We start from the raw sequence: 16,041 nt of genomic DNA, 5'->3' as shown, positions 1-16,041 counted from the left end.
TCTACTTGTCCATTGGACAGGTTGCTTCTTAAATCTACTTGCCCTGTAAAAAAAAAATCTACTTGTCCCTTTGGTTGCATGTAGTGTGAAGACAAATTTTAGCAGTAATCTCATTTTGTAAAAGCTCTGATAATAGCCTCTCTGATTATGCCAGGATTACTACTATAGTAGGGATTAAATACTTGCAACTTGAATGCCTACTATGGCAATTTCCTTATTTTGCCACCATTCCGCAGATCTACATACTGGGGCTGTAGGAAGCAATAAGCAATAGTTCCAGATCTGGAATGCCTTTATGTCCAAACCAACTAACTTGCATGTTTTAAGGAGTTTCACCAGCTCTCCTCTAATCTTTTCCCATAATGAGAAAGGTCAGAGATTTACTCCTTACAATGGCAGAAGAAAAAGTTCTTCCATGGTTGAGAAAACAGCGGTTGGAGGTAAAGTGAACTTGTAGCCGCTCAATACGTTTTCACATGAGCAAATCTACACATGCATATTTGCTCGTGCTAAAATACAGTTCACAAATATTTTCTAGGAGTTATGATTTCCAGGTCTACTTCTGTAAGTTCTTGTGAATTCATGAAAGCCACTAATTAGAAGACATATCCCATGGGAGCACTTTTGGGACTTTCTTTAAGAAATGGGTCCCAAATTAGGCCTGGCGTTAACAATGACATTTTGTTTTTATTAAAATTCTATTTCTCTCTCTATCGGCTGGCTTTACTGTGAGTGATCTCATCCTGCTCTTCCACAAGGAGCATATTCACACACAAAGTAGTTTTGTTCAGTGCCAGGAACTACTGCGGCAATCAGTGGCGTAACAAAACTGGAGCCCCCCCCGCAAAGAGCATGGAGGGGGCCCCCTCCAGTCTCACTCAGGGCAGGTGCTGTGTGAGAGGGCCCCCTGGAGGGGGGCTGCTGGGCCTTTGTTACACCACTAGTGGCAATGTGTGCTTTTTGAGACCAAAAACGTGTTTTTTTTCCTTTTGCCAGTGTTACTTACAATGGTGAGGCCCTGGCATCTTCTACAACAATAAAGTGTTACAAACGCCATGTCAAAACAAGACACGCATTAACGATACCAAAAGACTCACAAAAAATGTTAGATGGTTTGCCTTGCCAGTGCGTGTTTATTTTCATGCTTCCCATAATCATGTTGAAAATGGTTACACTGATTTTCCATTAGGAATATTTTTTGGACAGAATAGCAGGCATCAACACATCCTACTAAATGACGCTTACAAGAAAGAGCACCTAAAATGTCATAGTCATGAAACTTTTTTTCCTACTTGCATTTTTTTTCTGAACATTTTATTTTGAAAGCAAAGAATCATCACTCTTGCTTACAAGCTTCTGCAAACACGTGCATTTAATCAAAGAGCATTCTGGGAGCCTTATACTTAGACTCCTATTGTTAAAACGTGTCTACCCTTTTTTTTTTTTACTGGAACCACTGTTGGTAGTGTAGTGTGACCTTAAAACGTTTATTCACAGTGCTCACACTAATAATGAAGGCATCGCATTAATGAACCATAAATACAAGTTCGAACAGCATTAACTTATGGACACACATATTACCTAAAGTGCAGACAATTCCCTTTTCTGTAAACTGACAGCGAAAAGGTTAGTGCTGCAGGGGGTTGTGCCTACTTGTCCCAAGGACAAAATAAACATGAAAACTTGTTGTCCTTCACCCCAAACAATATGTCCCAGCGTCTGGGGATAGGAATTCCGCACCCCTGGAGCTCCCATGTGTTACAGAGATAGTGCACATCCATTGACCAGCAGAGTGACTCTTGACTTCAAAAGATGTTGTAGGTGTGTTTGGCAAACATTAGAACTAGCTCAGTGAAACAGAGGGGTGCAGTTATCACCTGAGATACACAGATGCTGCAAACATGCACCTCCTTTAAGCCACACACATACACCACAAACAGGAGTCTGATTCCAAGGGGTTAAACAGATGTTACAGATGTGCTCTTCAGGCAACCAAGGTTGCACAACTGAACCAAGACATCAGAACTATCTATTGGGTTAGACTGATTTTACAGACATGAAGCAGAAATAGCAAAGCTATCCATATTGTTACAAAGATGTCACAGGCCAGCATCTCAGACAATAGAGCCATCCCTCACATCACCTAGATTTACAGGAATGTACCTCAGATACTTGTGCTGCCCCTCTTGTTACACAGATGCTACAGGAAGATACCTCTGGTGGCAGCACTGTCCTTGAGGCCACAAACATGGATCTGAGGCAGAAGAGCTATTCCATCAGTTTATTCCTCACATTTCACAGATGGTACAAAGGGCATTTGTGACAGCAGGGCTATTGCTCAAGGTGCACAAAAGATAGAAGCCACCAGATTAGAAAGTAAAGACATTGCTCACATAGATTACACCGACATTACAAGAGTACGACTCAGACACCAATACTATGCCTCACATTGCAAAAGGTTAGATCTGCCTTTTGTTACAGCAATGTTAAACTTTATACCTCACACAGCACAGCATTCCCCCAAGTTACACATGTGGCAAAGTAGAATGTTTCACACAGCAGAGCTGACCCTTGAGATGCACAGGTGCTACAGACCTGAACCTCAGAGAGCAGGGATGGCACTCACCATCCTGCAACAGAGCTGTCCCAAAGATTACACTGATGGAAAAAGATAGGGGACCCGAAAAGCTCTAGGCATTAGTTCTCCACCAAAAAAGGGAAAACAGAAGACTGTCCTCATTCATGCCTAATACAGTGTGGCCACCACTGCTTTCACACTATGTATGAATTGCTTAGAGTATCGCCACGAAAGGACATAACAGTTATCCCCTATTGTGAGCTTACCATACAAACTTGTGCACTAAAGATTTTTAGCTAGAATAATTTCAAAGTAGTCAAAAAATGTGTACCAATTATGTTCTGCTGTTAATAAGAATAGTGGCTTGCAGGGTCCAACTACCATTTTTTGGTTTAATTAATATTGAAAACAGCCAGTGGATGAAAGGGGCCTGCTAATAGGCCACTCTTCCATAATGTATGTATTTAGAATCCATGTGTCTTGTCAACATAAAATATATGGCAGACAGTTACAGATATCTGTAGTCTAGACCTAAAAAGGCATTGGTAAAGCCAATAGATCTCGCATTGGCAAGTTGGTGTGATTGATATATTTTTATATACTGCAAACATATGTCTAAAAAAAAAAAAAAAGATGAAAAACTGACAATACGCTGTTACGGAAACATGGACACTTTATGCTTGAATTCAAAAACTTACATTTAAAAAAACATTCACCATTGAAACTGTTTTACTAGACATTGTTTAACAACAAGGCCTTTAGTTGTGCCTTGCATTTTATTATTATTATTTGTGGGGAAGATAAGAATAAATTACCACCTAATCAAGAACCCAAATCGCAGACAGTGGCAATGTTACAATGTCACTGATACACTTTATAACATAAATGTTAAAACAGAGATCGAACAAAATAGCCGGAATCTAATGTTAATATAAAAAAATAAAAATAAGAAATCACACTTTGAACGAAGTTTGCAACAGAAGAGAAAGGAACTATTAAGGTGGATGTGAACAATGTGCACAAGCTTTGTGCAGTCACTGAAAAGGGATGCTGCCACCTTACACTCAGGAGCATTAGTTGTGTCAAAACTACAGACTCTGTTTTACTCAGTTCTGGACTGCCCCCACTCACTCAACAGAAGCAAGTTATTTTGCAGAAACGACAGCACAGGGGCATTCACTTTTACTGTCCAACTATACCCAGAAACATATGTTTGGTCCTGCATTTCTGTCCTCCATCTAATGTGTCTGAAGCAGATCTGGCGTATGGCCAGTAAAACAGGAATGTTTTTTTTTAATTCTCTGACTGGCCCTTTGGCATGAATGTTATGCAACTTTCTAGAAATTACAGAACTCATATACTTCTTAATACCACACCTAACACCACTCAGGGGATGTTTTTTAACCCTTAACATGTAGGCTACTCTCAAGCTGACATTGTGATAAGCATCATGGGCCCTAGACATGTGAGAAGCTGGCCTTGTTTGTAGTGGGTACCAGAGGTACTTACACCTATACCAGGTCCAGTAAACCACCTTAGTGAAACGTAGGCAGTGTCCAGCAGCTCAGGCTGTCTAGGGGTAGCTGTAGCAGAGCAGCCAAGGCTGAACCAGGAGACATGCAAAGCTCCTGCAATACCACTATAGTCACACAGTACTAACACACAATAAAAGTCAATACTCAGTGTTACCAAAAATAAAGGTACTTTATTTTAGTGACACAAGGCCGAAAATATCTTAGAAGCAATACTCCTACTGGAGGTAAGTATTATACACAATATATACACTAGTAACCAAAAACAGGTAAGTAAACAGTCATAGAATAGTGCAAACAGTGAACACCACAACAGATTGCAATTGGCCTAGGGGCAGCACAAACCATATAGTAAAATAGTGGAATGCGAAAGTCGGATTCTCCCCTAGGCAAGTGTAGTGTGTAGACGGGTACTGGGAATGTAAGAAAACACCAAAGCTAAGTAAAAGTACCCCACCCCAGAGCCCGGAAAAACAGGAGTAAGGTACTGCAAGCTTCCTCAGAACATAGTAGAAGTCATGGTGAAGGATTATGCAAGAACCAAGCAAGACTGCAAGAAACCAACAATGAATTCCTGGACGTGTGGAGAGGGGAGACCAAGTCCAGAAGTCACTGAAGAGCCCAGGAAGAACAGGAGACCCTACCAACCTGGATAAAGGTGCAAAAGTGGATTCTCCGGTTGGAAGAAAAGTACAGAAATGCACCAAAGAAGATATCTGTGGGTTTCTGTTTGGTGCAAGAGATGTCACACGTCGAGTCTTTGGATGTAGGCTATTTGCGTCGCTGGATTACGCCAACAAGCCTTGGTTCACGCAAAAACGAGTTTTGCATCAAAGAGGTGCTGCCCAGACCCAGGAGGGACCTGGGGGTCTCAACTCGGACTGAGAAGACAGAGGGGGCTCTCAGCACTTCAGAGAGCCCTCGGAAGACCAGGCAGCACCCACAGGAATCCCAGAACACGGGGACAAAGGAGTTGCAAAGTGTGTTGTTGCAGCACTAAACAAAGGGATCCCACGCCGCTGGAGAACAACTCACAGAGCTGAGCGTCACAGGATAGGGGGCTGGGGACCTGAGCTACGCTGTGCACAAAGAACTTTTGGAAGAAGTGCACAGAAGCCCAAGGAGCCGCAAACGACGCAATGCACAGGGGTACTGTCTGGCAAAGGGAGGCAAGCCCTTACCTCCACCAAATTTGGAGAGCTGGACCTTTGGACAGTCAGGATCACTTCGGTCCACCAGCTGTGTTCCATGGATCACGCTTGTCGACAGGAGAGGAGTTCCAGAGTACCGGTCGTCGTTGCAGAGAGGTGCCACCTGAAGCAGGGAAGTGACTGTCACTCCACTAGAGATTCCTTTGGTTCTTCTGGTGCTGAATGAAGACAGGCAGTCTGCAGAGAATGCACAACCGGAAACTGTTGCAGTTGCTGGCTGGAGCTGAAGTTGCAGGTCAAAGTAGCCTTCCTGGATACTTTGTTGCAGTTACAGAGGTTCCTGGAGCAGTCTGCAGTTGATCCGACAGTCAGAAGCTGAAGCAGAGGATGCAAAGGAGTCCTGGTGGACTCTTGCAAACCGAATATAAGGAAACACCCAGAGTAGAGACCCTAAATAGCCCTGAGAGGGGGGGGGGTTGGCTACCTACCCAGGTATGCACCTATCAGGAGGAGTCTCTGATGTCACCTGCTGGCACTGGCCACTCTGATGCTCCCAGAGGGTCCCCACACCTTGGAATCTAACATAGCTAACGCCAGGGTCACCCCGGAGGAGCTCTGGGCGGGTGGTGATGGACAGGAGAGTGGTCACTCCAATTTCCTTTGTCCAGTTTTGTGCCAGAACAGGGACTGGGGCCCCTGAACCGGTGTAGACTGGATTATGCAAGGAGGGCACCATTTGTGCCCTTCAAAGCATTCCCAGAGGCTCTGGGAGGATACCCCTCCCATGCCTGTTACACTCCTCTCCTAAAGGAAATGCATTGTTCTGCCTTCCTGGGATTGAGTTACTCAATCCCCAGGAGGGCAAAAACCTGTCTGTGAGGTGGCAACAGCTAAGGCTGCAGTGGAAACATCAGAGAGCTGGTTTGGCAGTACTGGGGGTTCATGGTGGGGCCCCCATGGTGGATGGAATTGGCCCTCCAATACCAGATTTGGATTGGGGGTTCAATTTCACAATCTTAGACACCTCACATGGCTATATTCTAAGTTACCATTGTGAAGCTCCATATATGTATTGACATATATATAGTGCATGCTTATAATGGTGTCCCCGCACTCATCAAGTCCAGGAAATTGGTCATGGACAATGTGGGGGCAGCTTTGCTAGAGCAAGGGTGCTCAAACACACAGTAACTTTGCACCTGGCCTTCAGTAACTGAAGATTAGACATATAGGTGACTTATAAGTGACCCAGTGCAGTGAAAATGGCTGTGAAATAGTGTGTCACTATTTCACTCAGGCTGCAGTGGCAGTCCTGAAGGAGTGTTTGTATGAGCTCCTTATGGATGGCAAAAGAAATGCTGAAGCCCATAAAGATCTCCTGGAACCCCAATGCCCTGGGTACCTAGGTACCATATACTAGGGACTTATAAGGGAGTTCCAGTGTGCCAATTTTGATTTGGAATATGGAGTCACTAAACTATAGTGACAAATTTGGTAAACAGAGAGAGAATAAGCACTGGAGTTCTGGTTAGCAGAACTCCAGTGACACAGTCAAGCATACTGACAACACAAAAGGCCACGAACTATGAGCACTAGGGTCCTGACTAGCAGGATCCCTTTAAGACAGTAATGAACCCACTGACAAACAGAGCAAAAATGGGGTAACCATGCTAGAAGAAAGCCACCTTCTTACAAGACAACATACTGATGTAAATGGGTGAACATGCAAGAATTTCAGTTGGTGTATCCAACAAAGAGTCTTTCTGCATACAATCATTGGCAAAGCCAATAGGTCTTGGATTGGATGCCGCCTTTACCAATGCATGTTTTGTTTTGGCATGGTTTTTGTAACACTTTATTTTCGAAGGAGATACCTACCCTCTCCAATAAAAATAAAAAAAAGAACATTGCTAAAAGGAAAAACATTGGTGACTTCAGAAAAAGCACCATTGCCACAGTAGTGCTTGACACTGAAGAGAACTAACTTGTGTGGGGATGTTTTTCATTGTGAAAGAGCTGAATGCTGTTTCTAACAGTGAAGGTAGCCAATGGCCAAAGTTTGCAAACTCGCTGCCCTAAGCTGTATGCTGTAGAGATTGGAAGAAAAACGTGAATGACAGGACAACAGAACAATGGATAAAGAGGCCTGACGAAAAGCCCCTAAAAGTAAACATATTGATATAAGTTAAGTGAAAGCAAAAGGCCTTGACTAACGCCAGCAACATTACTTCCTATGTAACAGGTTTGCAGTGTCTGGCTGCCTTTGACAGTGCCTCACACTACTTTTCTCTCAATAAAAGTATATCAAGATTTAGGTCTTTCTCTGTGAGGTTTTTGTTTTTTTCAGGGCACTTTGCCCACTTCATTTCCCAATAATTCATAATAAGAGTGTAAACATCTATATCCTAAATAAATAAGGGCCACACAGTGGAGGCTAGCAATGCAAAGATATGGTGGGGTGCAATGGCGCACAACTCACAATTAATGCTGCTCCCACCCGGTAAAGCACTTCTCTCCTCTGATACTGGTGTCCACGAGCAGGAGAGGGAAGGACTTCCTTCCTGCCCACTGGAAAGCAAATCTACCCAATCCTGGAGCTGCTCTCATGCTCTTTTCAGCATGAGAGCAGCTCCATGATTGGTTGGAGAAGGCTATCCCAGTGCTCATTTTGAGGCTGGGGGCCTGTGCCAGCAATCCCCCAGCTGTTTCACAGCTCTGGGATTGCTGGGTCTACAGTCCGCATGTCAGCTGGCTGTTACAAGACAGATAGCCAATTTGACATGTGCACTGTAGACCCAGCAGTCATCCTGCAATTGCAGGATTCAGCCCCACCCTCTGCTCTCACAATCGCGCTGACCCTAAATTAAAATGGTATTTCTATTCCTTTTTATTTACTTGTAATTGCCTACTGTGCTCGCAATTAATATTAATGTGGTGTCGCAATTTGCGACCCCCTTGAGACTCGTGGCAATCACAGGGATGGTGGCCTGCTGGAGACAGCAGACCACCATGTCTGTGACTGCTTTTAAATAAAGCTGTTTTTTTTGTTGTAATGCAGCCTGTTGTCCTTAAAGGAAAGCGAGATGCATTACAAAACTAAAAAATGAAACGTTTTTGTTTCATTTTTTCAGAGCAGGTAGTGGTCCATAGGAGCTGGGGACCCCAACCCTTTTGCGAATGGGTTACAACCAATTTCAAATGGGTGCAAACTGCGATTGCTTTGCGACCGCGTTCGGGGTCACAAAGCAATCTGGCATTGCACTGCAGCTCGCAATTAGGAAAAGGACTCCCCTTCCTAATTGTGATCGCAAACCCGTTTTGCGATTCGGTAACCAGGTTACCGAATCGCAAAACGGGTTTTGTGCATTGCCAAGTGCAGTTTGCTACATCTGGCCCTATGTTTGTTTTTTTAATCTGGGATAGGGAGGACAGGCCATCATGTGTATGGTTCCCCCATTATTCCTCTGCCGCTGTGTAGTAGTTGAAAGCATGGGGGGATGATTTCAGGGAGGCCACAGATAACATAAAGTTATAGATGGGTAAAGACTAAATTACGGGATGTTTTTCACCCCAGATTTCCGAGTGACATAGCCAACTCAAGCTTTGTTCTGTTTGCTGTCACACACTGGCCCCCAGTTAAAAACATCCCCGTAATTCACCATTACCCATCTGTAATTCTATATGGATTGTATTGTATCATTTATATAGTGCTACTCCTACGTGGGGCGCTGAAGTAATTGCCCATATGGGTAGCACTACACAGTGTAGGGTGTGTGGTTGAGAGGATGTTGTATTTGTTTTGATCCTATGTGGGAAGAGTTTATGCTGATCCTCTGCACCATAGCTGTCCTAGGAATCTCACCAGCAAACAGGCCTCAGCCAGTTATAAAGGCACTGCGAGGACTGCCAGACAAAATGACAAGACTCATCCACAGTCTAATGAGCGGTGTGTACAGCAATACAAAACCAAAGGCCAGAACTGTCAGTGTTCACTACATTGAATCTCTACCTCGCAAACAGGTAGACTAAACGAAAGCCACTTTGTCCTCCCGATCCATCCCCAATTAGTGGGGTAGGTGGAGTTACCTTGTTCTTAACCTTCAACTGTCATGGTGGGCTCTGGCCAGCCATCCTAACCAGCCAGCCAGAGTCTAGTTACTCTTCATATAGTCACTTGGGTGGTAAAAATATCCAGCTCACATTGTGCCACGCCATGTTCCATGCCAATCAAAAAGCACTGCTAGGTGAGGCAAATAACCAAGGCACCGGGTCGCGAATGAAAGAAGGCGGCAGATACCCAGGTTATCCCTCACTGACACTGCTCACTGTGACTCAAGTCACCCAAGTCGCACTGTGCTTGGCACAATCACTTCCAGCACATAGCATTGGGGCAGGTTTGAACGCCACAACTCCATAGGCCTCTCACTGCCAGGCTGAAGGAGGAAGAGAGAAAACTGATCCACACCATGACACATTACTGTGAAAGAAAAGGAAAATCATAAGCTCCGATCATGGCACCCTCACACAAGGTAACCGCCCACCCCACCCTTTCGGCCGCATGGCCTCTCAATAATAGGCAGAAGAGCACTTACCGTTGTGGGCGCCAAACCATCGTGGCACGATGTGCAAGGGCAACGCGTCGGCCAGCGAAGCTCGGGGCCCCAGGTAAAGTAGCCCGTCCCGGCGAGGTCCATCAGGAGCGCCCGGGCCGCCTCCAGACCGCTCCCCCGTCACTCGCCCGCCGTACAGTCCGAAGGGCCCGGTAGGTTCCACGCCCAGACCGGCCACGGAGCTGGCCGAGCGGCTGCGCAGTCCCATGGCGGCCCCCGCCGGCCGGTACTGTCCCAGGGCTGGACCCGGGGTCACAGCGCTATCATCCGAAGACACTCCCGGAAAGGGGCCCCGCGGCCGGGCCCCCGAGCTCTGCTTGGCCCCCATCTCCAGCAGGGAGACGGGGATCCCGAGATCCGGCCTCGTCGGGCAGCGGAGCCCGAAATGAAAGTAATCCAGCGAGGGGCGGGGGACTAGGAGTCAAAAACGAGCAGGAGGACGGGCATCCCTGCCGTCAGCGGCTCAGCAGACACAAAGAGCCGGGAACAAAGCGGCGCCGCCCCGGCACGGGCCCCCAGGGCGCGTGGGTGACAGTCATCAACCCTCCGGGCATGTGGGTGTCCCCATCCAGCCTCCCCGCACCCTCGGACATGGGGCGCCGCTCGCCGGAATTCCCGGCTGTGCCGTGCGCCCAGGCAATCCCTGGGCACGCAGTGGATACGCTCCTCCTGCGGCAGCGTCTCAGCAGCTGCGGCTGGTCTGGCTCTTCGCCGGGCCAAGCGAGGTGGTGGCCTCTCCGCTGGGCCCGCTGGCCCACTTCCCTTCCCCCTTGCACGTTAGACCTCGGTTTATCCCCTCCGTGCTTGCCCTGGTAACAGCCCGGCTCTCTGGCTGCCTGCCAGGCCTTTCTCCGGCTGCCGTCTCTCAGCTGCCGTCTCCAATGAATTGGTGCCAGACCCGCCTCTGTCTGCTGTGAGTGCTGTCTCTCAACAGTTGTGTGTGTGCGGATGGCTGGGGGCTGACCTTTTCCGTCAAGCTCCCTCTCCGCGTCTCCGTTGCGTTTTCCCCATGACAGGGCAATAGGTTGTTACAGGCAACCCACGGCTAGCCACTATATGTCAGATATCTGGTGGCCAGCCCTGTCTCTGGCCGCTCGCTCTCCACTCCCTCTGTCTGACGGCTGAGTGCCGGGCTTGTTTCAGCCTGTCAGTATCATCTCGGATGGCTGGAGTCCAGATGTCTCTAACGTCTACTCCCTCTCTCTCTGCCTCAAGGCAGGGACCTAGGATGGTATCGCTAGACCAGTGGTTCCCAACCTTTTGACTTCTGTGGACATTACTGGAACCCGGGGACCCCCCACTGAATCATTATTGGAATCCGTGGACCCCCTCCACTGAGTCATTACTAAAAGCCGGGGCCCTAATTTTAATATTATTTACTTTTCTAAGCAGTCCTGGACCCCCTGAGGAGGCTTCGCCGACCCCCAGGGGTCCATGGACCACAGGTAGATGCCAGAATTATGACAAAGACTTGATTGATTTATAGCAGAAGTGATGTCATGCAAAGTTATGATTCGGGAGTAAAGATTTATGTATGACCTATCAACTGTGATTTATGACCTGGTTCCAAATTAGATTTGCAATCATAACGAAAACAATGTGTGGCACTCAAAATGATTTATGACATGTAATGATTCATGACTTTGGCATTTTGATTTATGACTGAACAAAGGAAGTGGTGAGGTCAAAGGTTGTGTCGCAAGAATCTATGAATTTAATAAAACTGTGGCCCAGTATCTCCAATAGAATGCAAACACACTCAGCTATTGTGAATTTATTCATAAAATGTATTGTGGAAATAACATTAATTGGAGTGGGCCAAGTGCAGAGGTTATAGACTCTAGGTTTCCACAGACGGCTGAATGCAGACTTCTAGTTGCCCTCTCTCAGTTATGGTGAGCGCCCGGGAGGCGTGATCCCGGGTGCCCAGTGCCTTCTATTTCTCTCTCCCCTTCATTCCCTCTCTCTGTTTGAAGTGGCGGATGACCAGCTTATTACCCTCTTCCTCCTCTCAAGTGTCTGAGTGCGAGGTATGTATATAGCTTTCTGCTAAGCTGCTCTCTGTCAGATGGCTGGGTGCCATCCCTGTTTCTTTTTCCTCCTTTGTTTGCTCCAAGGTGACTCCACGCTAGAACAGATCTTCCCAGAACAGCCCATCTGACACATTTCTCATTTCCTGACCTGCATGTCTTTGCTATCATTTCTACCTTCAGAGTAGTTCGCTCTGTCTCTCTCATTATCCAGAATATCTGGTGTTTGTCAAGTTGCCTCTGCTACTTCACACCTCCCTATTGCACTGGCAATGGGAAAATATTTGATAGTATAAGGACAATTTGCCCCCACTTCTTCTTGTCTTTTGGGCGACCTCCTGAAATTGTGCTTTGCTGCCTCCATTCCATAGCATTGTTAGCCCTAGCCCCTGGACAGTGGGAGGAAAAAAGCAAACATAACATCATGTCTGCAACATAAATTACACTGACAACTATTTTGTCCTAAATGAAGCCACAAATTTATTGATTACACAGGTTGTGTTAGTTTACGGGCAATCCAGGTGTCAGCGGTTAGTGCACTTATTTGGACTTTTATAATTTAATTTATAAGGGGACGCGTTAGAGGTTCAACTGACCTTTTGGCAACACTTGGAGTGATTCCACCAAGAGCTTCACTTTTAAACATCAATCGTTTCAACATAATCAATAAACAAACATTTCTTTTGAAGTCAGTAATCTTCACTCATCATGACCCATTCTGCCACGAATAACCACACCTTTAAATGAAAATTAGAAAGTTACTTCCTTATACTAACAATGCTAAAGTCACGTAAATTAGTCTCAATACCAAATGATAAACATACATGAATAACGCTGGCTGACCGAATCTTCTAAAGAATCTCAATTTAACCAAAACATTAACAATTAAGTATTCCAGAGTCTCAGTACAAATTAACAACAAAAATAACTGTGCAATAGAAATGACATACATCTAGATTCAACAGGTGAACAACAACAATTCTTGGTTAATTGCAATGTGGTAACGTTTCTAGGGCTCCCTAACTAACCTTCTGATTAGAATAGCATGTTTGGGCTTCATGCAAAACAATTTAGTTAAAGTTAATTTGGAAAAACAGTTAGTCCAATAGAACCTAATATCCAAATCTAAGATATAACTAAACTGTCTTTCACTTGTCAATGATTGCCTCTTCTTCTTTCCTGTTCCCCATCGTCATACTCGTCAGGTAACCTTTTTGTTGCAATCCATTCTCCATTCTGTGCATCCATTGTTGGTTCCTGGGAACATCGCTGTCTCACACATCAAACTTTACAAAGTTACAGTTTCTAATACAAGATATTCTAGCAGCGGTTCTCATGAGAAAGTCTAATACATTTGCTAAACGTTTGGTTAGCACAGTGTGAACAAAAAGGCATTAGTTCTCAGGTCATACATTTCCCACTATTTTATTAGACATTGCAGCTTAATATGAGGCTGTGCAGACTAGGCCTAAACCTCGCTAATTTGAGGCCTATGGTAAATAAAGCAAATACATAGCACGGAATCATTAATATTACATACTACTACAAATTTCTCTACACCGGCACTTCACTAATAATGTTACTTATTTACTAAAAGCATTACATATTTCATGACATCCACTCAAGTGGGCACATTTTCCAAGTCACAAATTATTTTCTATATTAGCTTAATTCTATCCAAATTCTTAACCCATAACAAATGAAAATCATTAGTAATTAATTTCAGCTTTCACAATCCCTCCTTTGATGACTAAATATGTCATCATACCTTACATCATTCCATACACATTTTTGTTGACCTAAAATCTGCATTCTCTGTAATTTTTATTTCTCCTTTCCCTTTCAGAATTTTCTCTAAAGAACTTTTCCATTTTAATTTCTTCCCTCCTCTGGTCATTTTTCAACTTCTTCATTTTGATCACATGATACAATTTATAAATTCCCCATGCTCCAATTATACAAGGCACAGTAATCAATATCATCTGTATCAATTTCAAAACTATCCCATTCCCTAGGTTGCCCTGCCAATTCCCCATAGAAGCAAAAACTTTGCCAACCTTTTCCCAAACTCCTGGTTCGGTCAACTCTTTCAAATCAGCACTATCATTAATCAAATTGTTAATAAGGTCTCTAATTTCTTTACTATTGTTAGGTATAAAAGTGCAACAAAGTTTTGAGTTCAGCATTTTACAATCTCTGCCCTCTTTTGCTGAAAGGATGTCTAATGCAAGGTGGTTCTAAAGAGTCAGAGATATTACCGCAGCAATTTCTGTATCCATTAGGATCATGGCTACTGAAAAATTAGTCAGCATGTTATCCATAATAGTAAAATAATTCAGAATAACTCCCACTGAAGTAATTATTGCTCCAAATATGTCTCCAACTATGCCAGAATAGGGTTTTATGTCTATCCTCAAGTAACAAGTGCCATACCATCCTCTTGGAAGACGGTAATACACATTTGGTCCACAGATGTAATAAACTCCTGAAATTGCTGGGTCTTGTCCATTTAACATGAACGTCAATTTACTTTGAAACAAAAACACGTCTACATTCACTCATTCTCACAAATAACACGTCAATCCTAGATGTAGGCCTATATACACAAAGCTTCCCTACGTGTTGTGCATCTAAAGCTAATTTCCCTTATGTCTTTATTTTGCTAAACGCATGATCATTTCTAAAAATCTTTTTCTCTAAGCCCTTCTCTAATTTCTCCTTTAATGCCTTTCTCCTGCCATCAGTCTGATCTAAGAAACTCTTTTCTATAGGTGTAAGCAAACATGTGAGATTGTTTCTGTGAGAGTAAGCTGTGCCAACGGTTCATGTAGGTTTAAAGAATCCTCTCACTAATTCTATGGTATTTTCCTTAGCTACTCTACTGAGGTACTTCATTTCAGGAACAAACAAAAAACTACATCGTGATCTGAGTAGAAATACTGAATGTATTCCTGGTTATAGAATCTTGTTAGTAAAAGACTACATCTTATTCCATAAGTAAGGGAAAGACTATGATAAGTAATTCCTTTTTCCACTGATGAGGGAATCAGTGTACAAACATAACAATCTCTTGCATTCATCGTCTCAACATACTCACGCAATAAGCAATAGAAAACATTGGAAGAAAGTTCTCATTGGGAGCGGTCTACGTGCAAATACTTTCCATCTATTCTGAACTTGTGTAATTCTGTGAGTGTGGTAGTTGTCTCTAAAGCAGAGGTATGGTTGGCTACAATCTTGTCATGAAGAGTCATACTCGCAATCAACACCAAACACAATCTCATGCACACAATCGCCAAACCAATACCTATGTGTTTACAGCACCTATTGTTCCTAACCTGCTGGTGAGGTTACTCATGATCTATAGAGAATCAGAAAGTAGATGAGAAAAATTTATAACTATGCAGCAAGAACAAAACAAACATCTTCAATCTTCTTTAACAGTTATTTACACCTTTCAGTCTTTCTTCCAGGACCTTGTCAAAAATAGGTAGCTTGTCAAAAATTGTCAATTTGTCAAAATCAGTTTAGCAGCTTGTCAAATCAGATTATTTAAAGGTCTCTTCTGGTTACTTTCAGTAGTCTCTTTTGAACTTTTCTTAGTTTTACAATTTACAAAGTTCAGTTCATTGATCTTCTTCACATGCCAAAGTATTGACCTGGAATTTCTCAATCAGAACAAAAAGACAAAAATTCACTCTGCCATTCAGAACCTGCGTATCTTCGATTTGCAATTTGCTTTTTTTTCAATCTTCGATCTCCATTTAACTCTCTATCGCTCAAGTCTTCTCTTTTTGTTGTGTCTAGTTCTTCTTTTAATTGTTGTCCCTGTAAGGGCCTCTTTCCTCTTGGCTTGTGATTTCGGCCACTTATCTCTTTTCAGTGGACCGTTTGCCAATGCTCTTTTAGTGCTGGACTTGTAACTTCTCTTTGTTCTGCAGGATTTTCACTTGAGGTACCTGCGACCGGTTCAGGAGGAGTCAGATTGTTTTGGCTTTGATCCGCCTCAACTCCTTCCACCTCGAGGTCTGCAGTTTGCTCTGTTTGACCTTCAAGACCGTCTGCTTCTGAGAGAGCCCTCCTCTGATTAGACTGTCCTGCTACCTCAGTTGAGTTTGGTTCACTGTCACTTTCCTGTAT

The 16,041-nt window shown here is 44.1% G+C and overlaps 1 protein-coding gene across 1 annotated transcript in view; it reads right to left on the bottom strand.

The window, feature by feature from the left end:
* Nucleotides 1–11,035, bottom strand: part of ZNRF1 (zinc and ring finger 1) — a 279,814-nt gene extending 268,779 nt beyond the window's left edge. Inside the window, exon 1 of the mRNA XM_069217645.1 lies at nucleotides 9,854–11,035. Coding sequence (XP_069073746.1) covers nucleotides 9,854–10,199 — 346 coding nt within the window. The 5' untranslated portion in view covers nucleotides 10,200–11,035. The remainder of the gene's footprint in view (nucleotides 1–9,853) is intronic.
* Nucleotides 11,036–16,041: the final 5,006 nt, after the last annotated feature.

Source organism: Pleurodeles waltl, chromosome 12, assembly GCF_031143425.1.
Source record: "Pleurodeles waltl isolate 20211129_DDA chromosome 12, aPleWal1.hap1.20221129, whole genome shotgun sequence".
Classification (NCBI taxonomy): Eukaryota; Metazoa; Chordata; class Amphibia; order Caudata; family Salamandridae; genus Pleurodeles; species Pleurodeles waltl.
The sequence above is the reverse complement of the archived record's forward strand: the minus strand, read 5'-3'. Positions and strand labels throughout refer to the sequence as shown.